Source organism: Ascoidea rubescens, assembly GCF_001661345.1.
Source record: "Ascoidea rubescens DSM 1968 unplaced genomic scaffold ASCRUscaffold_2, whole genome shotgun sequence".
NCBI classification, from domain to species: domain Eukaryota; kingdom Fungi; phylum Ascomycota; class Saccharomycetes; order Ascoideales; family Ascoideaceae; genus Ascoidea; species Ascoidea rubescens.
In genome coordinates, this window is record NW_017962914.1 from 920,059 (window position 1) to 947,367 (window position 27,309).

Sequence of the window (27,309 nt, forward strand, 5' to 3'; positions counted from 1 at the left end):
TTGTTCTTTATCAGTTCAATGTCTCTGCTGGAGCTGTGGACAAAATGGTTTTGTTCAAAGATGTCAAGTTTTCTGCGACCTCTGTTCCTTTGGAGACAAAGGTATGTCTCTGCTTGTTGATTTCCACGTTTTAACTTTACCTGTGTCTAACATATCTGCTTGCTATTCCAGACAGAATTGGTTTCGATGATAGAGCAGATGGGTGGGTCCTATCACAGCGACTTGATGTCTGATGTGACTGTGCTAATTGTTGGTGACAGGAACACTGAGAAGTACAATTATTGTGTCCAGAGGAGAACAGATGTCGTGTTCTTGACCCCTGCTTCTCTTTCACATATATATGATCTTTGGATCAAATACACTCGAGGAAGCAAAAAAAATCCAAAAGAGATTTTGTTGCTAGAACAAAAATTTGCCAAAAAATTTGCCATAGACCAATTTGTTTTGAAAAGTTTCGAAAATCTAAACATATGTATTGCAAGAGTTAAAAATTTCAAATTAAATAAATTTCAAATTTCAAACATTATCACCGAAAATGGTGGTAAAGTATCGGACAACTTAGTAAATGTAAATTCCTGTTTGATAACGACTGAAGTTCAGGGAAAGAGATTTGAAAAAGCAAAAGAATGGAAAATCCCAATATTGCATCCCCTATGGATAATACATTCCTTTGACAGAGGAACTGCTCTACCTATGAAATACTATCTACTAGAAGACTTTGCTGACACCGATGGTAATATTAATCAAACGAAAATAGGCCAAGGTTCCTGCTACATTTGGTCAGATCTACAAAAATTGAAAAAACGCAAATTTATGGACATTAATCTAACTAATAACCCAAACAATGACATGAAAATTTTGAAAAAACATAACACTTCTTCTGAAAAAATTTGGTCCTCAATAATGAAGTCAAATCCTTCAGCCGGAAACAACACAACTCATAACTTTCCTTTGAATCTTAATAGAATTAATAAAAGAGACTCAATAAATTCCGGAATTTTGAATACCAGCCTAGACAATATTGAAAAAGAACTCAATCCTCAAAATTTAAACGATTCTAAAAACAATAGCACTGTAATAAATGTGCTAAATACAGCCAGACTATCCAATAACTACAATCAAAATAATCACAACACGATAACTAATGGCACCCATACTAATCCTGAAGATGTTACAAATGACGATGAAACTCTCACCAATGACACAACTGCTAACTCCACAACTATAATCACAGACAAAACAATAGAGTTTAAGGGTCCAAATTTGTTTTTGAACTCAACTTTTGCATTTTATGGCTTCAATAATTATCAATTAAAAACTTTGATTAGAGTCGTTGCATCTCACGGCGGTGATATAATTGCAATTGAAGAAAAATCAATAATACCAAATTTCATTGTTTTACCTTCAAACGAAATTATTACTGAATTGCCAAACTTTAATAAAAAAAAAACTTTACTAGTAACAGAATGGTTTATTGAAAGATGTTTATATTATGATGAACTAAAATTAGACAAATGGGGTTTGCCTTTGAAAAATATTAATATTTTTAGTAGTAATACCAATAATACCAATAATAATAATAATAATAATAATAATAATAATAATAATAATAATAATAATAATAATAATATTAATATTAATATTAATATTAATCACAATAGTAGTGACATAGATGATAATTTATCATTGAATATTTCAATAACGGGGTTTTCAGGTGTTGAATTATTACATGTTCCAAAATTAATTGAATTGATTGGCTTCAATTATTTTGATTCAATAACAAGCAATAGAGATATCTTAATAATAAACACTTCAATTCTTGGTTTAAACAGCGAAATTACCCCAAACTTATTTTTACCTACAAATTCCAAAGAAATTTTAACTTGCTCGGTAGATAAGAATTCCTTAAGTTCAACTAAAAAAAAAATTATATTTGCTAAAACACACAATATACCAATTGTCACATTAAACTTTTTATTTAAAATCATTGAAAAACATAGATATGTTGACTTTAATGATATTAAATGGTGTATACATAAACCAAAATTCGATAATTTAACCGATAATTTAAAATCATTTATAAACTACTTCAATGCTAAGGAAAAAAATAGAGAATTAGCAAAAGCAAAAAATAAAGAGATGTCAAGACTGATAACATCGAAGGAAAAAAGTGTGAATTCCAATCCAAACTCGAATTTTAACTCCAATACAAACTCTAACCCAAACTCTAACTCTGTTGATTTTATTTCAAAGAGCTTAAATAACAGTAACCATAGTTCCTTTGACGTTTCACGAAAAATATTATTGCCATCGCCACGAGATGCGAATAGATTCAGAAGAGTTCGTGGAAAAGCTACAAAGTCCAGTATTAACAATAATGTCTCTAAACAAATAAATAACGATATTATAGATAACATTGAAGAATTGAATAAGCTTGAAAAAACGTTAGGAGAAGATCAATTGTTTGCTACGCAAATCCGGTTTGATGAAAGCGAAATAAATAATTCAGATTTCAATAACAGTATTTACAATAACGATAGTGACAATGGCAACAATAAAAATAACAATAATAATAATGATAATAGTGTCATTAAAAATAAGGGCTCTAAAAATTACAAGATTAAAAATAATGGAAACAATGAGGTTGGAAAAAGAACAAGAGCTTCCTTAAAAGCACTTAATGAGCTTTAGTGTTTTATGATTTTTTTTTGTTGAAAAAAAATTGAACAATGCTATATATTAAAATATTTAATTTATATATCAAGATAATAAACACTAAAGAAAAAAAAGATTAATTACACTAAACCGATGAGCTTACTATTCAGAAACTTCACTTTCAAGTTCTTCATCGTCTTGATATTCATGGTGTTGGTCATCTTGAGAAATTTGAGTATCATCATTAATATTATCATTTATTTCGGTAGTGAAATCATGAGTTACATCTTCATTTTGAAGATCATTATTTTTAAGATCATCAGTTATATCAAAACATTTATCGTATACTGCCTTTTCACGATCTCTTTCTTCTAATTCCACACTAGTTGGATCTCTTATTGATAAATTTATTTGATCGATATTTACAGCGTTAGTTAGATTAATGTTATTATAATCTATTCTTCTTTTTTTCAAATCAATTTTTGAAGAAATTGGGATGAAATAGGCTTTGTTATCCTCTTCAGAGAAGGATAATTTGAAAGATTTTAAATTGTTGAGATTTTTAGATTTATTTTCATAATTGAATAAATCATAATCCCTAACTCTATTGAATTTGAAAGTTTTCAAATTATTATTAATTTCTTTATCAGAATCATCGGAATTGTTAATATTACCACCTTTTGAGGATAAAAGCTTATTTAATTTTGATGCTTCATTAATGTTATCGATTTGTAATAATGATAACCATTCTGGGCCAGATTCCATTGTAATTGATTTAAAAATTGAGGTTAACAATGTTGGGTCATCTTGGGCTCTATAGTTTTTAATATCGATATTGTTAATATTACTAAATCTTAAATCCTGAATTTTTGATCTTACAATTGAGGAAGAACCGATAAATTTAAGTTGAATAAAAGATTGATCTAACATTTGAATATCAGGTAATAATTCATAAATTTTTTTAACCTTTAAATGTTTTTTGACAGGATGTTTAATTTTTAGTAAATCGTCCTTATTGTTATCAAAAGTATCTTCAACAGATGATAGGATTGAATGAGGATCAGTTTTGGATAAATCGTCATCGATTAGTTGATCAATTTTGAGTTTTTTCTGATATGAATTCAAGGGTTTCAGTTGTTTGTATTTTTTATTGACCGCATAATCATTTGATCGTTTAATAAAAATATTATTTCCGCTAATGTTGTTAAAATTGTTTAGTCTATTAATTTTGTTTATTTTATCGAGTTTATTTTTATCCTTGACTGAGTTTGAAAACGATTTTTTATCATTTTCGTTATCGAAATTAGCAACATATTCGGTTCTTCTTAAGAAACTCACTGGGTTATCAATTGCTTTATTTTGATTACTAAGTAAATTGGGATCTCGTAACAATAACTTATCATTTGGGTGTAATGGAATAGTGCTATTGTTATTGTTATTGTAGTCAAAACTGAAATCATTTTCGTTATTTCCAGCATTATTGTTTTTATTAATTATGTCTTGCTCATTGACTTGGAATAAGGGATAAAGAGATGGAAATTTTGTTGAATCATTTAATGGGTTAATAAAATTTTGGGGAATATTCGAACCATCAAAAATACCGGGTAAAGCAGATACATCTAGGGGCATCCCAAGATTGGAGTCAAAGGGAATCAAGTCATTGAAGGGATTTTTTCTAAATAAATTGGATAGCAAGTGGTTGGAATTGATCAAAGACTTGCTGGATAATATGTCTGGGTTGTTATCATACTTGATGAGTTTGGGGGGACAGGGAGGAGGAGGCAAGTCATTTTGGTACCTGATTCTAGCGATGTAATCCTGTCTGGCTCTCGACATGTTGCAGAGAGCAGCAAAAATAGAGAAGCAGAGAAGAAGTTGGCAAAGAAGCAGAGGCAGCAGAAGCAGCACCAGCAGCAAAAAAGGAAGCTGAAAAATATGCCGATGATCCGGAATAGGCAGTGGCTTCAATTCCGGTATCAAGCACGTGTTGAAGGTGATTGAGCACGTGCATTTTTGACAGCTCAGCGGCAACTTTCCTTTTAAGAACTCTTTTTGACCTTTTTTGCTGTGAAAAAAACTTTTTTTTTGGTGAAGAAAAGATATAACTGACGTTTCTTCAAACAGGCTGATAGCACTTTGATTACGTTCTGATTAAGCTCTGATTAAGCTCTGAAAAAGCTCTGACACTTCTGCACCCAGCCAGATCTAGACCTCCAGTACCACATATAGCTTTCAAGATGAATCCAGCAGTTTCCAATATCGTTGTGATGCTCGTTATGATGCAAGTTTCCAAAAAGTTTGATTGGGAAAACCCCAACACAATTTTCTACGTCAGAATATTATATGTTTCTTGCATAAGTTTCTGTTTAGCTTTATATCTCTTTGTCAGACAAAAGATTGTCAAGAAGAATGAGTTAACCACTTTCAAATATTTCAGTGATCCAAATCCTATGAGTGGGGAAACCGAAGGCAAATTGGTTATAACCACCATTAAGGATTACGATTTGCAACAAGTCAATGCTCAAATCAAGGGTATTTTCACCGGTGTCGCTATGATGGGCTTCATGCATTTGTACATGAAATACACCAATCCATTGTTAATGCAAAGTATCAACCCAGTCAAAAGTGCCTTTGAAAGCAAAGTTGTCAAAGTTCATTTATTCAATCAAGAAGCCAAGGGTGATTTGGCCAGACCCTTCAAAGCTGCTCCTTTGTTTGGTGGCGCTTCCACTCCAGCTAAAACCGATAAGCAATCAATTGAAAAAGCTGAGGTCAGTGGTTCTGGTGGTATCAAAGAAGAATAGAGTCACTCAGCCCATTGCCAATTACAAAATTTACTTCATAAATATATAATAAATGCAGTCTTTCAGTTCAGCCCTCCTGTTGTCTTACTATTTTAATCCTATATAATCACCATCCAATAAATCACCCCAATTGCCCACCAAACTCAAACTGATCAGTTGTGTTCTTATCTGTTCAGCGTCTCCGTCTCCGTCTCGTTTTCCTCGTTCCGTCTCGCCCTGCGTGTCATTTTCCTCTGTAGATCCCTTTTAGTGCAGCGATATAATAGGTCTATGTGCAATACAGCTGTAGTTCTTCTACCAAACCAACTAGTCTTGTAGATTCCATCCAGTGCTTTCATTGATTCAACATGGACTTGAACTCCTGGAATGCTTTGTCTTCTGACAGGTTCTTGACTTCTGCAACTACCTCCATCAGCAGTTTATCGGGCTCGCTATCAAAGTCCATCTCAAATACGCTCATCAACCAGTTGCTCAACCAATTTCCAATAGCCTCTCTTTTGCCTAATAATCTCAGCTTCAATCAAATATTGTCTGCAAAGTCGTCTGTTGAATCGTTATACCACAGTCTAAATCTTAGCGATGATACAAATATCTCAAATCTAGCCAGTCTATCTAACGATAAAATCTTGATAATCCTAATTTACTCCATTTTGAATCAGGATTTGAATAAATTGAACTCAATTATCAATGATAGCGTTTTGAAACAAAAGTTGTTTTCTTTAGTCAATGACTACGATCGTAATGGTTTGACATTATCAATTTATTCTATTTTCATAAATTCTTTATTAGAATTATACTCCTATTTTGCAAATTCAAATACAAATCCAGGTTTTAATCTCAATTTTAATTTTATAAATATCGATGATCAATTATATATTTCTCGAAAGATTTTCAAGATAATCCTAAACTTGAAAAACTACTTGGATTTGGATATCAACAAACCCGATAATTTAAATAATATAAACTATACTCCAATGATGTGGTCAATTTATTTTAAAAACTTATTTATCATCAATGAATTAATCTCCCTACAGGATGATTTGGACTTAAATTTAGACGCAAATTTCAAAAACAAAAACAACATATCCTACATAGATTTAATTAATACAACTATTATTAACAATAATGACAATTCATTGATCAGTCAATTAGATTTAAAAATTTATAATTATTTTAATAATCATAATTTGATTTCAAACACAATTTTATTAAGCAGCAGTAAAAATACCAGTAACACTAATAATAATAATAATAATAATAATAATAATAATAATAATAATAATAATAATAATAATACCAATAAAATAAATTTCCAAAGCATAGGCCCAACAAATGGTATGACTGAAATAAAAGTGTCTCATAATAGATCAATCTCTGAATCCTCGTTTTTAAATGATATAGATTTTTATCAAAAAAATGACTCTCATTTAATTCAATCCTTGAATTTATCTGATGAAAAACAATTATCAAATAAAATCAAATTACAAATAATCGATATTAAAGCCATTAATTCAAATTCAATAAATACAGCTGTTGATGATGATTTATATAAATCATCATCAATTGCACCCAATTTGAATAGTGATTTAGGAAGTATTAATACTGGAACCAGTATTATCGATAAGATTAATAGTAACGATTCTGGGATATTTGATTTCATAAATACAAATAAATTTATTAAATTTAGTGATTATAATATCCCTGATTTTTTGAATCTTATTTTCAAGATAAGATTTTTAAGTTCTAAATATTCAAACAACTCAATAATACCTGCATCGATATTGTATCAATTAATCAGATACAGTTGGAATATTAAAAAAAATTTTGATTCAACACAAAATATTATTGATTTATTCACTAACAGATTATATTTAATTTTAAATCCGCGATCATGCTTAAATGAAAATGTTAATAATAATAACCCAAGTAGCTCAAATAGTTCAAATAGTTCAGGTAATCCAAATAACCCAAATAGTTTAAATAATCTAAATAAAAAGGGTGATATTGTGCTAATAAGTTATTGGTTATCTGTTATAGTTTTCACATACTATTACTTATTACGAGATGGATCTAATTTTTTTCAAGAAAATCCAATTTTTTTACAAAATTTTATTAATTTAATTCAGCAATTAATCTCTCAGTTATCTAATTCAATTAACAATAGATTATTAGATATAATCGATGATTGTTTATTGAATTATAAATCGTTACCGAATTTTAATAAAAAAATAGTCTATAAAAATGAATGGAATTTTTTCGGTTCAAGTTCATCTAAACACAAAAAGAGATCGTCGGTCAATTCAATTAATTCTACAGATAATTTTGGAGATGAGGTTAATAATTCCGAGATAAATAATGAAATCAATAAAGAGAAAATTAAAGAAAAAAACGAGAAATTCCAAGAAATTTTAGAAATGTTGTATCCACCAAGTATTGAAGAACAAATGAAGCCATCGCCAGATAAGATTATTCAAATTTTGGAGGCATTAATTTATGTTTTCAAATTACACAATCTAAGTAATTTATTATTAAAACAATGCTTAGAACAAGTATTTAACTGGTTGAACTGTATACTAGTTAATAAGATTTTGTTGAATAATAAGAAAAAATACTTAACAAGGTCAGCTGCGATTGAGATGCGATTAAATTTCAGTCATATTGAAGATTGGATTAACAAGTTGAGTTTAAAGTTGGATAAAGAAGATTCTGAAGAGATGAACAGTAATTATCAATTCATTAAATTTGAAGAATATCAGGAGGATGTGTTAAAGGATAATCCTGATGATATTGTGAGAGATAAGGATGTTGAATTGAAAAACGTTACAAGGTTTTCCAATTCTGCATATTTTAAGGATAAATTTCCCGATAAAAAAGATTTGAAAGGAGAAATTGCGAAAATTGCGAAAATTGAATTATCTGATTTTTATTATTCAAGTTTGAATGAAATTTCGAAATATAATTTCCGGGTATTGCATAATCTATTGGAGATATTACAAATATTAACGATTAATTTTTCAGTTGAAAATGATTTGAAAGATGAAGAATTTTTGAATATGATTAAAGAGATCAAGAATTTAAGCTATCGACAAATAACGAGAATCATTCGAAATTATCGATATGAGATTGTTGAAGATAAAGTACCCAAGAGACTAGTTAATAAGGTGATTGAGCTAGATCTTAATTATAGGAATAAGTCTATTAAAGATAAGGTAGATGAAGACAGGTGCAAAGATATTCATTATAATGTTGATAATAATAATGAAGAAATATATTTAAACCCGTTTCAAATTTACAAAGTTTGTTTACCAAGTAAGAGTGAATTGATCAATAAATATGGAGCCGGATTGGGAGGATTGAACAAAGAAAAAATGAAGAAGTTTCAGCCATTTATTTCAATAGAGATTCGAGATTTAATTGATGATATATATGAACAAGAGGAAAAAGAAAAGGAAAAGCAAAGAAAAATAGAAATAGGAAATGAGGACGAAGATGAAGAAGATAATGAAAATGAAGAGGTAAATAAAAATAGTCACAAAAAAAATAGTTTGGATGGAAACTATGATTATGATTATAATTATGGTAGGAATAAGTATGATGGAAATAATGATTTATTTGGAGAAGTGAAGTTGCCAGATACGGCTGTTCATAAAGGCTGGAATGACAAAGCTGGACGTGACGAGGGAAGCGAAGGGCTTATCGATAGTGTTGAGTTCAACCCATGGTAATTTAGGAGAGAAGCATGAGAAACACGAGAAGCACAAGAAGCACGAGACGAAAAGAAGCCGTAATTCCTAAAACCGAAATACCAGAACCATAGAGACGCGCTTCCCTGCAGAACATGCAAATTTAAGTTTAGCTGTCACGCAACACTTTCTCCACTTGTCCGAATTATTTCTGGCGTGTGCATGTCAATGTATTCCGAGGCCAGCTCTGTGGCATTTCGACCTGGAGTTGAAAAGCCGAAAAGGGTAAACCAAAGCATTGTCTCGATGTCCACACGTGAGCAGGTGACCAACAGCACATGATGGGCAGCGCATTTTGAATATCTGTGATGCATCCATGCTGATTACATGTGTCGCTCATTAGCGGAATGTGTGTCACGCGCAAATGTTTCTGGAACTGGAACTGGGATTGTGTTTATTTAATCATATGAAAGCAATTAACTCTAATGGGAATCATCCTTTACAGACGTATATTGATAGTATATCAAGAGGTGATATGTATATGATGAGGAAGCTTTTTCCAGCAGTAATTGAGTTTTGAAGGTACTGAAATTGATAGAGAGATTTAAAAGCAAAAAGCAATTTGATTTTTTAGAAATGTTTTGGGTGTAATTTAAACTTGCAATTAGTTAATCTAAAAAGCTTGAATTTGAAATCCAAAGGTGTTAATGGAATTACTGCTTTTAAATCTTCATTAACCAATAATCCAAACAATTAAAATAAGCCCAAACAGGGGAAATTATATAATTATTATATTACAATAAATTTCAAATTGAAAGCAAGACAAAAAAATTCAATTGACTTATTTTTTGGAATTTTCAAATATTTCAATTCTTGTTTTGTTCAAAAGCTTACCAAAAGTAGTAATTAAAATAATGATATTAGATACTCCGTCAACAATTTTGAATGTGTTTGTTGCTCTTATAAGAACAGCACAATTTAGAAAACAGCAAAGCATTTAGAGCTCTAGTCTTTAACTGAGTAGCTTTTGGCAGATCACAAAAGGTATACCTGTGGTTCTGGAACCACGAGCATAAAATAACAACATGCTAAGCGGTTATGTTCCGTTTTTTTGAACACGCTAATAAATAATATTGAGAGCCTGTAGGAAACCGTTTTATTTTCATAGTTGGGTTAAAGTTTTGTTACTCAAATTAGCGAGTCTTAAACAAGTGAGAAAGCATTTCTTCATCAATACCAAACCGATAGTTTTTCTTTATTGATTGGTTCCGGCAGACGAGTCACGACCAGAACCGTAGATACGAAGGGCCGACAACAAAGCCAACTTTTCTGGTTTTGCAGTCTTTGAGCAGTAAAACAGGCCAGTAAAACAGGCCAGAAAAGCAGACAAAGAGCATCGGATAAGGCTGACGCTGCGCGTGACTGAGTCGGAACTGAACTGCTATGCAGTTAGAGAAGCCCCAGGTTGTGGGGTGCAGGAGAGTGCTGCGCAAAAACCACAAGCGATCGTGAGTTCCACCACGACCCACTCCACTTCGAAGTGTCCTGCTACGGGAGGTGATTGGCATTTGGGGAGCAGTGATTTGACGGCTGCGTATTCCGAGCCCAAAAGAGCATATGTTCCTGCTATGGCTGACGACGGCCAGCCAATCGCCGCAGGGAACGGGCCCTGGAGGGAGCGCTGAAAAGGTATATAAGCCGTCCAAGTCCTTCGCATCCCTGCTCTCGCTTCTCTTTCTTCTCCAGCACCACGCCCCTCGACGATGAGCCAGATATTGCCCGTTGATATAAATACTGCCTCTTTTCCCTCTCCTTCTCTTTCTTCTTCGCTGAACATCGATGACTCGCTAAGCACCGATACCCAGCAGCTCCAGAACCAGCTCCAAAACCAGTCCCAGAACTCTCCCAGCCATGCTGAAAGCTCTGGCTCCAACATGGACAACATATCCACCATAACCGCCATTGCCAGCTTCACCAGCAATGGCCTCGACGCTAGCGCCAGTGATTCATCACACGAACTCATACCAAATAGCGAAATTTCCTCTACAAGTCTGCAGTCCACAAACATACTTCTTGCCCCAGGCCCAACAAGCTCACTTTCTTCCATACTGCCTGCTGATTCAGTTCCCCACGATTCGCCAATGAACCAGCTGTCTTTAACTCCTCAAATCACCCCCAAACAGAAGAAGGCCACTAAAAAGCAAAAAAAACAATCCTCCACCAACGGTGATAATACTAATGGCATTACTAAGGAAAACGCAAATTGGAAATTGATCAAAAATCCCAAAAATGGCACTTCAAGAACCTCCCAGGCTTGTGACCGCTGCAGAATTAAAAAAATCAAATGCGATGGAAATTTGCCATCTTGTTCAAATTGCTCTAAAATTGGCTTTAACTGCAAAACTTCGGATAAATTAACCCGAAGGTCGTTCCCAAAGGGCTACACAGAAAATTTGGAGAAAAATTTAATATATTTGCAAAATGAAAATTTAAAATTAATCAATTTTATCAATGAAAATTTTACAAATAATGACCAATTATCAAATAATAATAATAATAGCAACAACAATAACAACAACAACAACACCAACAGCAACAGCTTGAGTAATAGTGATCCTAACCTTAGTTCTTCTGAATCTCCTAATGACAATATATCCTCTTCCTCCATTATAAAGGACATTCTTAATGGAAATTTTACTAACATTATTCCTCTTTTTAAAAATCAACCTATGAACAATCAGCTCAGTATAAACAATCCCAACAACAGCATAAATAACTTGAATAGCTCTAATATGGCTCAATCAATGTCAAGATCAATGAGCATGAATATGCAAAATAATGATAATATCCATCTAAATTCAAATGTATATGAATCCATTCAATCAATAATCGACAACAGAAATAAAAAACTATCTCTACCTGTTTTTATCAAGGACAACACCATTTTCGGCAAAAATTTATTGAATTTTAAAATTAACAGCATTATTCAAAATGTCTTGCCTATAAACTTAGATTACAACTCTTACTATCTTTTAAATACTTCCTCGATTTTGTCTTCAAAATCTTCCTATAAAACTATCTACACTATAAATTACATCCAAAATAACTCTATGCCAAAAATTCTAGACTCGATTATTTTTGACTTGTTTGTCATTGAAAATCCAAATTTTGATCCAATTTCAATTCCAGCGCGAGTGCCACTTCCAAATTCAAAGCCAAATACTAACTCTTTACCATCCAATAATTACCCCCTATCAATTAACAATACAAATTTACTAATAATAAATAAATTTATTTTAAACTTTTTCAACAAGATTAACAAAAATTTTATACCAATTATCGATGAAATTAATTGGTTTAAAATCTTTAAAAACTTTAATGAAAAAATTAAACATCAAATTTCAAACCCAAATGTAACAAAAGAATCCTTCAATTTGGACAATATCAATATCTCAATATCCTTCAAACTTCAATTGCTATTAATCCTATACTTGGGTAATATTAATTACTCAATCTCTTTGCCCTCAAATAATCCCTTTAAATTGCCCTTTAATTTTAATATACTATCAAAATTAATCTTTGACAAATTAAATCTTATCGAAAACCCTTCCCTATCAAGACTACAAGTTCTTTTACTATTTTTTTATTCTTGCTTATGTTATGATGGCAATGATCAAGACTTGATTATTCAAAATTTTAATTCTCAAAATAATTTATCAACAAACATAGAAGATAATGAATTGCTAGAACCAGTTAGTCACCACAATCAAAATAATCAAAGCATAATCTCTAAAGATGACTTAAATAATAATTCCAATAACAGCTTGAATAAAATTTCAAACTATTTCTTGAATCATACCTCAAATTGGTCAACCTTTTTAATTAAAGTATCAAACTTAATCACTGAATATGCTTTGACTTTAGGTCTAAATTTAAATTACAATAATTTAATCAACTACGAAGATAAAAACTTCAACGATAAAAACTATGACCAGATTTTAAATGATAACCAATTTTTAAAACAACAAACCGCAAATATTTCAATTCAGAATTTTTCTTCTCTAGGCAATTCATTAACAATCAACTCCAATTTCACTAAAAATTTTAATAATTCAAGTGTCAGATTAAAATTATACTGGTGCTGCTACATCTTGGCTTCTTTTCTAAATTTAGTTGTTGGAAATTATAATAATCATTTAAATTTCCTATCTATTCATTATCAAAATGGTTTAAAATCTTGCAAAGTGCCGGATTTAGATTTAATTCTATCAACAAACAAAAACTTAATTGGAACTGTTGAATTGATCAAATTTTTTAAAATCATTAATGAATTTTTACTATTTCATTCAAATGACAATTTTTCTAATAGCCAAAATGATAATAGTTTTAGTTCCTTTTCTAGTGATAGTATTAATCTCAATACCAAAAACATTCAATCGAATTTTTTCCCAAATTTAGAAAACGAAATTTTGTTACTTTCACCTGTCAATTTGAAAAAATTAGACTCTGCTTTAATGACTTGGAAGAAAAATTTGGTTTCTCTAAATTTGAATCATAAAATACCTGCTGGTGAAATTCCAGATTTTAAAAATTTATTTTTAGACAGCACCGTTTTTAATAATTCTACTAAATTAAGAAAGTTGAATTCATCTTCAAAAAGAAGAAATTCAATAGAGTTTTCTATTCAAGATAGCTTTGATAGTATTACATCAATGAACATGAGAAGATCTGTCACGGATGTTTATGATTATAACGTTGGAGGCAAAAGAAAGAATGAAAGGTTCGATGAAAATCAAAATCATAGAGATAGTCATAGTGATGATGATATGAATAATATAAATGCAATTAGCTTACCAGCAATTCAGTTAAATCTAATTTATGTTTATGTAAGAACAATCATCCACTTGAAGAATATCAATTTTGATAATGATGGTAAAATTTATAATGATAACTATCAAAAAAATGGTATTACAAATTCAAATATTATTCTAGGAAATTTGTCAAGAGAGTTTATTTCTTATACAATTTTATTGGATTTTATTGAAAATGATTTCAATAATATCATTTTTGAAAATAGTATTAACCATATCAATAATTTGACAAACAAAGGTAATAATAACTTAATTAACTCTACATCTTTGTCAAAGAAGTACTCATTGAGAAAAAACTCTATTATCAATACAAAAAGAAGAAAGCTATCTTCCTCTGCTAATGCCAATAATTTACCAGGATCGGCTGGGAATTCTAACTTGAATAAAGTTGGAGAAGATTTATTTGCACCATCATCTTGCAGCTTTAATATTGAAAATAAAATTGAAAAAAATGATTTGATTTTTAAGAATGGGTTTAAACTATTACCAATCAATTTCCTCAAAGTTTTGATGGCACAAGTGTTAAATCTTGTTCTAATAACTAAAAACTTTTATAAACGAAATGGAGCTTTGTATAAAGATAGTAAGATTATACTTAGCAATACGTTTAATTCATTGATGAAGAACTATAATTATTATTTTTATTATGACAATGATAGTAACAACAACAATAATACTGAATTTAGAAAGGAATTTGATTATTATAAAGTTATCCAAGATTTTATCAGTAAAGAGTTTGAATTGAAAAACAATTATGAAGAAGAATATGACAATAACGTTGCTGATAACGATATCGACAACAAAATAGAGAAAATAATCAATAGTAATAGTGGTTTTAGAAATATGAATCACATTGAAAATAATAATAATAATCATCCTTCCAATAATCATAGAAGTAATATGATGTACAATCGCCACAATTTTATTCATAGCAGTTATAACAACAATGTTAACAATAATAATGTTAATATTCCTGAAATTTCTAGTAACAATATTTCTAACAATGATAATGATAATGATAATGATAATGATAACAACAACAACAATCAATACATATCATATTCTGAATTAAGAGCAAGAGCCGAATTACGAGCAAAAGCTGAAAGAAGATTTAATAGCTATAATAACGATAATATGACATTTACCAATAATTTAGAAGATGACAGCGATAATTATTTAAATATAACCAGCTCTCGATTAGTTCGATCGAATTCTGATTCAATAAGTTCATCTAACATTAATTCTCCAAGTTTATTTCAAACAAATTTTGGGACAGCTTTACAAAGAACACAAAGTTCTTCAGATCCTTACAACAGAAATGGTTATAACTACAGAAGCAGTATGAATAACAATAATCCGAGCAATAATCTGAGTAGCAATAACAATAATAGTGTATTTAGCAATAACAGCGGTAGTGACATGATTCGATCATACTCATTGTCAACAGAAGCTTATAACATGTCTAACAAAAGCAGATATAATGATTATTCAATTAACCAAAATCCTCATAATTCTCATCATCATCATCATCATCACCATAATAACAATAATAATAACAATAATAATGGTTTTAATATTAATAGCAATAGCAGCAGTAATGAAAATAACAATTTTAGTAACAATTATAATCAATTCAATAATTTCAACAGCAATAAATACAATAATACAAACAATACAAACAATACAAATAACAATAGCAATAATAACAATAATAGCATGAATGGTGGTGATAATAATTATTCTAGAACAACCAATACCTATAATCATCAGTTTGGAATCAGTAGTGTCTCCATGAACAGTTCTTTACTGAACCATGATGATGACATAAATTCACTTTCATCAATGAGTGATCATACAATGGGTGAATCATTATTGAATTCAGGTTCACGTCCCAATTCACATTCAAATTCAATAAAATCCAAAGCTGGATTCACTAATACATTACCAACAATCCCCAGTTTATCTAATCTAAACTCTCTATTCAACTGGAATTCCCCATTGAATAAGAATGATAATTCCAACTTAAAGAATCTAAATGAACAAGAACCAGAAAACTCACTTTCAAGTTTTTTGAATCCACCAGTAGACTCCAGTGGCAATATTGCCTCGAGCATCAACAACATGAATTCTAACAGCATTGTCAATGGCACAAATAATAATAACAACAATAACAGTAACGAAGCTTTTCCTGCATCTTTTAGTATTGATAACAATAACAATATCAATCGTATTTAATCAGTATATTAATGACTATATTACAAAACAAAATTACATATTTTTTTCAATTTTTATTTTATTTTATTTTATTCTATTACGCTTATGGTTATATTTTACATTTTTTTTCTTGAGGTTGTATAGTATTCTATCTTTAATTGACAAATTCATACTTGAACGGTTAAGTGTTGGTTGTAGCCAGTTGCGTTACTGGAAATTACCCCAGATTCTGTCTCAAAATTAAAGCCTAATACAAAGCACCTCTCTCACCAGGACAAATTATGCGTTGATCTGCATTTCAGCCGCATTATAGCACATATTTTTTGCATCTGGCAGTGATCAGCGAGCGTTTTCACGGTCAAAACTTCCTTTGGTGCGGGGAGCGCAAAATGATGCACAAAGAGTGACATTCGGAATTGCTGCCGTGTTTGGAAGTGTTTCCGTACCAACGCTACCGTTCTCAAAATCCTTTCGTATAAAATAAATTACGGTATTGCAGATGATATTACGGGTTATTTCGGATTTACGTAAACTTCGTTTTGTTTTCTGTGTTTTCCGTTTTTGATTTTTTCAATAAACAGCTCCGCCACAAATAAACAATCTTTCTTCATTCTTTTTGCACCACTGAACTATTTTTTTCGCACTCTTGATCAAATATTCATTATTAACCAACCCTCCACTTATTAGATAGATTTCGTACGTATCACTAATCAACGAAAAGCCTATTAAATCATTATTCTTGGAATTGCCTTTCCATTTTGTTTCATATGCTTCGTACCTTTGACCATTTTTATTGTTTTTATTGTTGGTATTAGATAAATGGTTTACGTTGTTTGTGTTTGCACTAATATCTCCATTGAAATTGTTAAGACTTAAATTGATAAAATCATTCTTGTTGAGTTTCTTGTCCGAGATTTTGGAGAATAATTCAGAATATAGTATCATTAATTTTAGTTGTGATTCTTTTGTAGGAAAATTAGGCTTAAAAGATGCAAAAACGTACTGAAGATTTTTTTTAGATTTGAAAATAAAGTGATAAATTAGTGGTGCAGGGATATCTAATACTGATACTCGATTTCTTGTTAAACTGTCATTTAACATCTTAATGATGTTATTGCTATTTTCAGTTTTCTTTCGATTCGTTGTTTTATTACTACCATTAACATTCATAACAAAATTTTCGCCAATACCGTTATTATTACTATCATTAATTTTATTATTATAATTTTGGTCATTTTTATTATTTATATTATTAGCCGAAACAGAATTACTAATTAATGAATTTATAATGTTGTTGGATATTTTACGCAAGTCGTAAAATGCATTTTTATTTGCACTAATTAATACCATTGCAATTTTATTATTATTTTCTTCAAAAAATCCACTTGAGTTTAAATTGGAATTAAAATCAAAATTAACATTTCCAATATCATTTCCCATATCATTTCCCATATCGTTTCTAATTTCATTTCTAATTTCATTATCATTATTATTTTCATTACTATTCGAGTTTGAATTTGAATTTATATTGAAGCTAAAATTATTTAATATATTCCGTAAATCATTATTATCACCATTATTCCCACCTGTATTATCGTTTTTATTATAAAGTTTATTATATAATTCCTGGCTTTTTACCTCAACTTCATATTCTAATTTATTTAAGTCAATATAATTAATAAATGCATACAAAAATCCATTTGGGTTAAACTTCGGTAAACATATTGGTATCCAAAATTCCTCTTCACTTTTTGATAACATTGAAAGATTATTTTGGTTATTAATATTATTAATATTGTTAATATTGTTAATATTGCTATTTATATTACTATTGCTACTGCTCATGTTGTTGATATTGTTATTGTTATTAATATTACTAAATATATTTGATGCCGTTGTACGATTAGTTATATTAGATCTAATAGATCCCACCTCTGATTGATATCTGCTAGAATTACTATTATAATAATCATAATAATCCTCGTTAGCGTTATTGTTTTTAAATGAATTAGAGTTGAATACCACATTGAATAATAACTGTAAATCAGATGTGTGTAACGTGTGTCTTCTTGGTCTTATGACAGATATTAATTTTTCCTTTGGTGCAACCAACAACCCATATAATAAACTTTTACTTGGATTTGTGTTATTATTAATATTATCACTGTTGATACTATTATTATTTTTCTGTTTTTTATTTTTATTGCTATACTCTAAAAAAATCTTATTGATTTTATCTCTGATTTTTTTTCTCAAGTAAATTCCTTCTAATCCTCCAATTAAGAAACTTGGATTTAAATAATAATTCATCGAAAATTCATTGCATAAAGAATCTAATCTTGATAAATCTCCTCTTCCTAAATGCTTTCTTAAGTCATAATTATCTCTATTTTTAAAAGATCTGATTAGATAAGGTTTTGATAATGATGAAATTAAAAATTCATATAGAAAATTTAATTGGTAAGTTAAGGTGTTTTCACTTTCTTTTGGATAAATCGATGATATTGCGACCAATATTATTGGTGATTTATTTAAAAAGACAAAAATAGTATCAGAGGTTTGAAAAGATTTTACTGAATCATTGTTTGGGTCTGTTATAAAAAAGGAAAAATTAGTATTATTGGTATAAAAATTTGAGTCTAAGTTAAAATTTTCAAAATACGAAGCAATTGTTTGAATTAAACCCATATAACCAGTTATAATATCATCGGAACCATGCATTGAATAAATTGGTTTACCAGCGGAGGACAAAATAAAAAAATGTTTTTTCATTTTATGAAACTGATTTAAATCATGACTATCATCTGAGAGTTCAAAATTTATTAATAAATTATCTATAATGACACCTGTTTGTGCGCTTATTAGATTTGAATTTAATTGGGATTGGCTATCTGATATCAATTCATTTAACATGTTTTCTAAAGACTCGTTTTCGGAATATAAAGTTATGGTGGGAATTAGATCTGATAATATTGGGGAATCGTTATATCTAGTTGCAGTGGAATTGCCATTTGAATTGAGATTGAATGTTGTACTTGAGGTCTCTACTGAGATTAAGGAACTATTGTCATTATTATTGATGCTGCGCAAATCGGTTATTGAATTCGTTAAAGACTCACGAACATCAGAGATCAAATTTGAAGAATTATTGTTGCTATTATTATAATTAACAGTTTCAAAATTGACCGTTGCTATCGGTTTAGAGGCTAAGAGCAAATTGTTTATGTCAAAAGTAGATGGAGATTTTGGGCTCACAGAGCCAATTCTTGTAATCGATAACCTTTTTGAATTAGAATTCAATCTCAAAGTTGTACTACTAGTTCCAGTAGTGTGTGTTGTTGGATTCGAGAAGCTTCTTTGATTTTGCTTTGGTGCCAATAGAAAAGAATTGCTTAGATTTGAATTCAGATTCGAGTTCAATCTCGTCTTATGGGGATCAATCTCATTATCGATAATACTATCATTGATACTATCATCTTTACTGCCGTTATCTTTTTGATTCAACACGTCGCTGTTTCCATTGTCATTGCCATTATTGTTCTTGTTCCCATCTTCACTTTTTCCAAGATGTTTGCAAACATCTTTGGTTTTGGTCTCAGTATGGCCACCATCCCCAGTATTGCAAGATCCATCTACCTCAACGCTGTGATGCTGCACAGATACTGTCTCTTTCGCTGTCTCCTTTGCTGAAGCACCAGCTGCACCATCGTCCCTCTTTTCAGTCCTGGCATGGCCAGCAAGCTTGTTGAATAGAGACGACGACGAGTTCCATGTAGCTTTGAATGCCATTGCCACGATGGCAACTGAGTCCTCAGCGCTAAAACCCACTTTTATTATATCGCTGCCCGCATTTGGAAGATCCAACTAAAAGTCACATGTACACCGGAACTTATTTTTTTTTCTTTACAAAAAAATTCTGCTGAATTTGATGCTTTTGAAGCCTGTTTTCTGAGTTCTGTGGACGTTGTTGCTAGAAATGTCGGGTTTTGGTGGTGCTCAGGAGAATATAGAGGTTGTTGGTGCAGTTTTGGATAATGTTGCTGCGTTGTCCCAGGCTGTGAACTCCTTGGAGGACTTGGATGTGAATTTCTACAGGTCCATTGATTCAGAATTTTCACAGAATATTGACAAAACTGGAAGTTCCCTATTGAAAATCATCAATGACCTAGTAAAGTGTGTTGATTCTGATGGTTTTAAGGCACAGGAACCACCAATCGACGAATATGGCGAGGACAGCTTGAATGACAATTGGAAAAAAGTCTCAAATGCCTTTGACAATATCCTTGAGAAATCTGATATCTCATTCGACCTGTATCTAAGAAATAAAAATAATATTGAGAACCTGATGATTAATAAAAATGCAAACAGCAAACCCAGTGATGTCCATATAAACAACAACCCTACTAATAACCATAATAATAAAGATTCAGAGTTTACTTATTTAGACGATGGACAAGAAAATGTTGCTTCCAATCAAAATAGAAGAATCGAAAAACCCCAATTGAAATTTAAAATTCCAGTTGATAATTCTGAAAATGGTCCATTCAAACCAAAGATATCTTCTAAACCCAATGCGTTGACTCCATTTGACCAAGTTTATAACTTGGTTCAGTATGACTATAAATCTTCAAACTTGAAATCTTCCAACAGTCTGGATACAAATATGGATACAGATTCTGAAATTGATAACCCATTTCATTACAACCATCCTTATCAATACGAAATTCAGAACCAACCTTATCCTGAATCGATATTATTTAAATCAGAACCAATACCGAGCAAAGACTGGAATAATACTACAGCAATTTGGATCGACACTACTAAAAAATTAAACAAAATGATAGAGCATTTAAAGATTCAAAGCGAGATTGCTGTTGACTTGGAACATCATGATTATCGAACTTATTATGGTTTAGTCTGTTTAATGCAGATCTCATCAAGAGAAAATGACTATATAATAGACACATTAAAATTAAGAGATGAGTTGTCTCCTCTAAATCTAATTTTTACAGATCCTAATATCATAAAAGTATTTCATGGTGCGTTTATGGATATAATTTGGTTGCAAAGAGATTTAGGTCTCTACATTGTTAGTCTATTCGACACTTATCATGCTTCAAGGTTACTAGGCTTCCCAAAGCACAGTTTAGCTTATCTTTTAGAAACTTTTGCTAAATTTAAAACCTCTAAAAAATATCAGTTGGCTGATTGGAGAATAAGACCTTTAACAAATATAATGCTTCAATATGCTAGAAGTGATACTCATTTTCTACTATATATTTTTGATATTCTAAAAAAATTACTACTTGAAAAAGATTTGTTAAAAAATGTCTTGTATGAATCTAGACAAGTTGCAAAGAGAAAATTCGAATATAACAAATTCGCTCCAGCTGAATATGATAGTAACATTGTTTCTCCAAACATTTCTAGAAATTTTGATAAAAGAGAACCTTGGAGATCCTTAATTACACAATATAATATTCCCTTCTCAAAAGAAATTACTCTAATAAACTTGTTCAAATGGAGAGATCAAACTGCTAGAGATTTAGATGAATCTGTTAGTTACATCATGCCAAACCAATTTCTAATTTCTTTAGTTATATCTTGTCCAACAGATGTTCCTGGCATTTTATCCTGCTCAAATTTTATTCCAGATGCTGTAAGGTCAAATGTTAAAAGGATTGCAGAAATAATCCAAGATTCTTTAATTGAGCTGAAAAATATTGTTTTTGATCATGTAGTGCCAAAAAACTCAAACTATCTTCAAAACAATAACTACCGATTTAAAATTGAAGATGATTATTCCATCGATGAAAGAACTGTAAATAAATTAACTTCTAATTTTAACAAATTACTTAATCTTAGTAATTACAGACTGAAACCAAACCTTAATCTCATTAAATCAAACTCGAGGCTTTTTTCTAATAATATGATCTTAACAAAAAATAATGTTAACGATTATATATGGTGTGTTAATTTTGATAGCTTTAGTAACATAAAGTCCAAAGATATCAATGATTTAATAGAAAGAAAAAATAAAATTGACAATGCACTTAATAATAGTGAAAATCTTCTTCAGACAAAGATGAACCTCAACGAAAAAGTTGAACAAAAAATAACCACTGAAAATCAAAATATAATGATTATTGATGATGATGATGATGATGATAATGATGATGATAATGATAGTGATGAAGAAAAATCAAAAAAACTTAAAAAGGAAAAATTGGATCCAAGAGAAGTAATTGTTTTACGTACACGAAATCTTACTCTAACTAACAAGAAATCCGAACCTGTTTCTGAGGTTATCTCTGATAAAATTGATTATTCATCCACCGAAAAGAAATTCTTGAAAAAAGATGCAAAAAAGGCTACCAAAAAGAGAAAGGCATGGAATCCATATACTGCACAAGTTGAAGGAATTCAACCAGTGAAAAGAATTCACAGAAAGAATAACACAAAGAGCGTTTCATATAAAAAGTAAGTAACTTTTAATTAGATTTATTTTCGACAAGATGAAATTCATATATTGATTCATAATATAAATTTAACGTAAAAAAAACGATGCTTTACAATTATAATAAATAGTATGTGGAAAAAAGTATATATAAATATTCGTGAACATAAAAACAATCTCACAAAAAGAATGAAGTCCTATATAAATGTATGATCAAAATCACAAATGCAACAATAAAAAAAAATAAATAATAAATAAATAAATAAATGATAAATTGAATAAAAATGCATGGTGTCTATCTACTTTCCCATTCAGCAAAAACACACCAAGCAACACCACCATCAGTTACAACAAGACCTTTCCAAGTTCCTCTCTCACTTATTTGAGTGCTTGCCTCCCAGGATCCATATGGTTTGACTGGATCTTTGTTACGTAGCTCAATAATTCTTCCATTAGGGGTTTGTAGAGCTAATTTTGCTTTTGAATATTCTTTATTGGAATTTATACCATTTGCCAAAAATTGGTAGACTTTAAAAATGTAAACAGAATTATAAGTCAAGTGTTTAATTTGGGGTTCTTTGATATAAAGATCATGATTTTGACAATGAATTGTTGGACAACGAGTAACAAACTTAAGTTGTTTTTCTTTTCCTTCATGAAAAAGAGGAACTGTGAGCGAAAGTGGATGAATATCTTCTAGAGTTTTTTGTTCACCTTTAAAACCAGATCTAATTTCAAGAATCGCAGACGATGTTTTCAATGGAAGTACGGCTTTGATTTTGCAAAATTTAAAGTTGTTTTTCCAATAGACTTGACATATTGTGTATTGTCTTCCATCTTTGTTTTTATTATCAGTGTTTAGAGAAAACGTATTCAACGAAGCAAAAACTTCAATATGTTTGGGAATTTCTAATTCCATTTCAAATATTTCCAAATCTAGCATTTTTGTAAGAGAAACGTTAAACTTGTAGAGTTTTAGCTTGTTTTTGAAAAAACTCGAAAGACATACTGGTAGTGATATTGCTAATTCAGAATCGATTGGAGGTGCGATATGTTGTTGTTCAATTAATAAGGGAATATGAGTGTGGATAATTTCCAAAGGTTTCATTAAAAAGTAAATAGAGGTATCAGTTGATCTATTGACATCCAAGTTTACTGGCTTTCTCAAACTAAGAGAACTAAAGTTATTTGAGAATTCAGAAACATCATCATCTTTCACTTTTTCAATTAAACAATTCCTTAAAGGGTTAGCCAAATTTGATAAGAAACAATCAACAAATCTCCATTCTTCTTGGTTTGTATCCTTAAAATCAATTAAGATAGAATTCCATATATGGTTTGCAATCATTTCTTTATTATCACAAAATGGGTCTTTTAAAAATCCAAGAATAAGTTCATTTTTGATACCCAATTGATCCAAGAAAAACTTAAATAACCATGTTAGCTCATATTTATTTGCTTGACGATTTTTGAAGACTTGAGTTAAATTGCTTGGTTGGTACCTAACATCCATTTTGGGTTGTTGAATTGGGGTGTCAACCAATTCAATTTTTTCTGTGCAGAAAATATAAATGGCTCTTATTCTATCCAAAGTGGTAGAATATCTTAAACCGATATCGTTTGTAATAAAAGATTTTGGCGATAAATATTGGGACTTGAGATTTCTTATATAAGAATCAATAAGTTTAAATTTAGAGGAGCTGAAAGAGCTGTAATCATTTTTTGACATTGGTAAAGGGGGTAATTCTTTGTCTGCTGAATAAGTTGAGTATCTTCCAGATCTTACAACCTCATTGACGTTGGCTTTAGTAATTAACTTGTGAGGTTCCAAAATGAGAAATTCGTGTAGATCATTTATCCTTTTAATCCTATCTCTTTTTTCTTTTGCGGTTATTGAAGAAGATCTATTTAAATTGACTCTAGCTTGGATATAGGAAGATTCTGGATCAGATTCATCCATTGATCCCAGGTCATCAAATTTATTTGTTAAAACTTTAGGAACAGAATATGAAGATGTATTCTTTTTTGGAGAGGTTAAATCTCCTGTGATATCTCTATCACCATCGTAATCATCAGTATTAGTATTGCTATTAATTACAATATGGTTGTTATTATTATATCCAGATTCATTATCATCAAATCTTTGATTTAACGCTAAAAGTTTTTTGAAAAAGCCAGTTTTTTTATTTTTTTTAGCTTGTAAATTTAAATTATTGTATTTTTGAAATTCAAATTGGACATCGGTTGGATTTAAATTTCTAAAATTGTCTTTATTATCTTCATTAAACTTGTCGATATTAGAAATTTCTAATTTTTTTTTTTCTTTTGATTCAAGTTCCATGTCAATAGTTTTTTGCATTTCAAAATTGTTGGAGACATTGTAACTAATTGAAGAAATTCGGTTTTTTGAGATAATTTGTTTATAATATTTAGTTTTAAGTAAATCGTCATTATTTTTAGTTTCATCAGTGTTATCAAGTTGAGAATTGATATTAATTGGAACTTGAGAGTTAATTGGAACTTGGGGTAGAGGAGTATTTTGTAGTTTATGTCTTGCAAAACTCTCAGCGCTTGCAGCACTAGTTGCACTAATATCAGTGAAATTAGTTGAATTTGAGTAAGAAGAGCCAGTTGTACTGTTGGTAGAAGATGTTAAATTTGTATTATAGAAATTGGGTTGACTTTTGACATTCAAATGATTATTTGTATTATTGTTTTTGTTTTTATTAATTGGGTTCAAGTTGAAATCGGGTTGATATAAAGTATCAGGATCATAAGGTAAAATAAAATCATTTGAATTGTTATTTATTAAAGTTGAATTTGAATAAAAACTTGGATCGTTATTTGAAAATTGATTATTTTGATCGAAAAAGACATTTTTTTGGTTAAAATTGGAACTATTATTGTTATTAAAAAGCTGGTTTTGGTTTTGGTTTTGGTTTTGATTTGATTTTTTGATATTCGTGTTATGAATTGGAGGAGGTGGTGGCGGTTCATTATCAGAATCTGAATCAGAAGTTGAGTTTGAGTCAGAATTAGGATTAAAAGTATCGTCATGAATATAAGTATCATTATCATAATGTATAAATGAGCTTTTATTGATGTTGTTTGAAGGGTAATTTGGGTTTTGAAAGTTGTTTAGTTTTATATTATTAGTATTGTTTGAAGTGGGATAAAGGGTCGATGTGAAAAAAGATTTATCGAATTGAGATAGAGATTGGGATTTTGTATGGGAATGAATGGGAGAAGAGGAAGAATAAGAAGGAGAAGAATGGGAAGGAGAGGTGGAATATGAAATAGCAGGATTTGAATTAAAAGGTAAAGGTAAAGGAGAAGGAGAAGGGGAAGGAGAAGGGGGATGGTTTAATAAATGAGATGGAGAATGGGAATAGGAGTGAGAAGGAGAGTGAGAAGGAGAGTGAGAAGGAGAGTGAGAATGGGATCTAATATAAGAAACATCATTCATAGTAATGTTATTATCAATTTGTGAAGCTAATTGAGAATTGGTTAATTGCATTTGCTGTGACAATAATAGAGAGTTTAAAGATAGATCATTAGGCAAGACAGTTGAAGTACTAAATGAATCATTGTTAATGATATTGTTGTTATTAGTATGAATATTATTATTATTCATTGTCTTGTTGAATAAGTTGACGGTTTGATCAAATGAATCTATGTTATCATTATCAAAATCGGTTGATTTTTTATGAATAATAGGATTTGATTTTATTGAGTTTAGAGAATTGTTTTGATTGATATTTAAAGAAATGGAGGGATACATGTTTGAGAGCATTATAGTGTTGTTTGGGATGACATTTTGAGGAATGATAGTGTTAGGGACAATGGTATTGGGGATGATATTGGGGATGATGTTATTAGGAGCAAGATTATTGGGAGCAAGATTATTGGGAATAATGTTGATCAAAGGATTGGATATCGAGCTGGAGCTGGTATGGAGGATCTTTTTCTTTTCATTTTTCTTGTTCAACATCATTTTGCTAAACTCCTTTTTGAGCGAAGCATCGACAAAGTCGACATAGTTCCTGGGGAAGTTGCCGGTCATTTTATTTCTCTTCAATGTTCCATGCCACCAGTTTCCATCGCCAAAATCGTCAACCTCAATGAAGTCTCCCTCAATAAAGCCCAAATCGTCCTCTTCCTCACCACCCCAGGAGTAGATTGCCTTGACCTGGCAGGGGAGTTCTAACGCAGACGCCATATTCAGAGCAAACAACAACAAACGTAGACACAAAGTAGCAGCACAAACAGCAGAAGAAGCAGAAGAAGCAGAAAAAGAAGAGGCAAAAGCAGACAAAGACAAAAAAAGCTCTAATGTTGTTAAATAAAAAAGGTTCTGTTTACATTTTGCCTTTTCTGGAAGACCCGCTCTGGTGGTGTGTGCAGAGACTACCGCTGTATGCATGAGAAGTGTTGCTGGTGCACCCTGCAGAACTGGAATCTTTCTGCCGTGTCCACGCGGACACCACCAGAGTGCTTTTGAGCTGCGTCAAAAAAAACGGCTGAGGCCGCGCAGAAGTCGCGCCAAACCGCTGCCAAACGCTGCCCAAACTCTTTGTGACTGCGCAGTTACCCGAATCTGGTTTTTGACTGCGCAGCGCGCGGCC

General features: G+C 30.7%; 9 protein-coding genes across 9 annotated transcripts; 5 read left to right on the plus strand and 4 right to left on the minus strand.

Moving 5' to 3' along the window:
- Positions 1-44: 44 nt before the first annotated feature.
- On the plus strand, positions 45-2,691 carry ASCRUDRAFT_68793 (protein kinase activating protein DPB11; the record flags this gene model as incomplete). Its single annotated transcript, XM_020191577.1, has 3 exons — positions 45-101; positions 172-2,170; positions 2,411-2,691. 3 exons carry the CDS (start codon positions 45-47, stop codon positions 2,689-2,691), a joined length of 2,337 nt encoding a protein of 778 aa, XP_020049309.1.
- Positions 2,692-2,817: 126 nt separating this feature from the next.
- On the minus strand, positions 2,818-4,491 carry ASCRUDRAFT_68794 (uncharacterized protein; the record flags this gene model as incomplete). The annotated part of the gene is made up of 1 exon (XM_020191578.1): positions 2,818-4,491. One exon carries the CDS (start codon positions 4,489-4,491, stop codon positions 2,818-2,820), a length of 1,674 nt encoding a protein of 557 aa, XP_020049310.1.
- Positions 4,492-4,542: 51 nt separating this feature from the next.
- SND3 (Snd3p) lies at positions 4,543-5,752 on the plus strand. Its single transcript, XM_020192682.1, has one exon. The coding sequence runs from the start codon at positions 4,893-4,895 to the stop codon at positions 5,457-5,459; it is 567 nt and encodes a 188-aa protein (XP_020049311.1). The 5' UTR covers positions 4,543-4,892; the 3' UTR covers positions 5,460-5,752.
- Positions 5,753-5,773: 21 nt separating this feature from the next.
- ASCRUDRAFT_12078 (uncharacterized protein) lies at positions 5,774-9,510 on the plus strand. The gene has a single exon (XM_020188885.1). The coding sequence runs from the start codon at positions 5,807-5,809 to the stop codon at positions 9,182-9,184; it is 3,378 nt and encodes a 1,125-aa protein (XP_020049312.1). The 5' UTR covers positions 5,774-5,806; the 3' UTR covers positions 9,185-9,510.
- A 1,911-nt stretch (positions 9,511-11,421) lies between these two features.
- On the plus strand, positions 11,422-11,610 carry ASCRUDRAFT_16297 (Zn(II)2Cys6 transcription factor domain-containing protein; the record flags this gene model as incomplete). The annotated part of the gene is made up of 1 exon (XM_020189407.1): positions 11,422-11,610. A coding segment is annotated over one exon (189 nt), but the record flags the coding sequence as incomplete, so codon positions are not given.
- Positions 11,611-16,431: 4,821 nt separating this feature from the next.
- On the minus strand, positions 16,432-20,021 carry MON1 (guanine nucleotide exchange factor MON1). The gene has a single exon (XM_020192683.1). It carries the CDS (start codon positions 20,014-20,016, stop codon positions 16,798-16,800), a length of 3,219 nt encoding a protein of 1,072 aa, XP_020049314.1. The 5' UTR covers positions 20,017-20,021; the 3' UTR covers positions 16,432-16,797.
- A 182-nt stretch (positions 20,022-20,203) lies between these two features.
- Positions 20,204-22,711, plus strand: RRP6 (exosome nuclease subunit RRP6; the record flags this gene model as incomplete). The annotated part of the gene is made up of 1 exon (XM_020191366.1): positions 20,204-22,711. One exon carries the CDS (start codon positions 20,204-20,206, stop codon positions 22,709-22,711), a length of 2,508 nt encoding a protein of 835 aa, XP_020049315.1.
- Positions 22,712-22,991: 280 nt separating this feature from the next.
- CYK3 (Cyk3p) lies at positions 22,992-24,617 on the minus strand (the record flags this gene model as incomplete). The annotated part of the gene is made up of 2 exons (XM_020189579.1): positions 22,992-23,843; positions 23,904-24,617. Coding segments are annotated over 2 exons (1,566 nt in total), but the record flags the coding sequence as incomplete, so codon positions are not given.
- ASCRUDRAFT_79602 (uncharacterized protein) lies at positions 24,593-26,903 on the minus strand (the record flags this gene model as incomplete). Its single annotated transcript, XM_020194398.1, has 2 exons — positions 24,593-24,625; positions 24,678-26,903. 2 exons carry the CDS (start codon positions 26,901-26,903, stop codon positions 24,593-24,595), a joined length of 2,259 nt encoding a protein of 752 aa, XP_020049317.1.
- Positions 26,904-27,309: the final 406 nt, after the last annotated feature.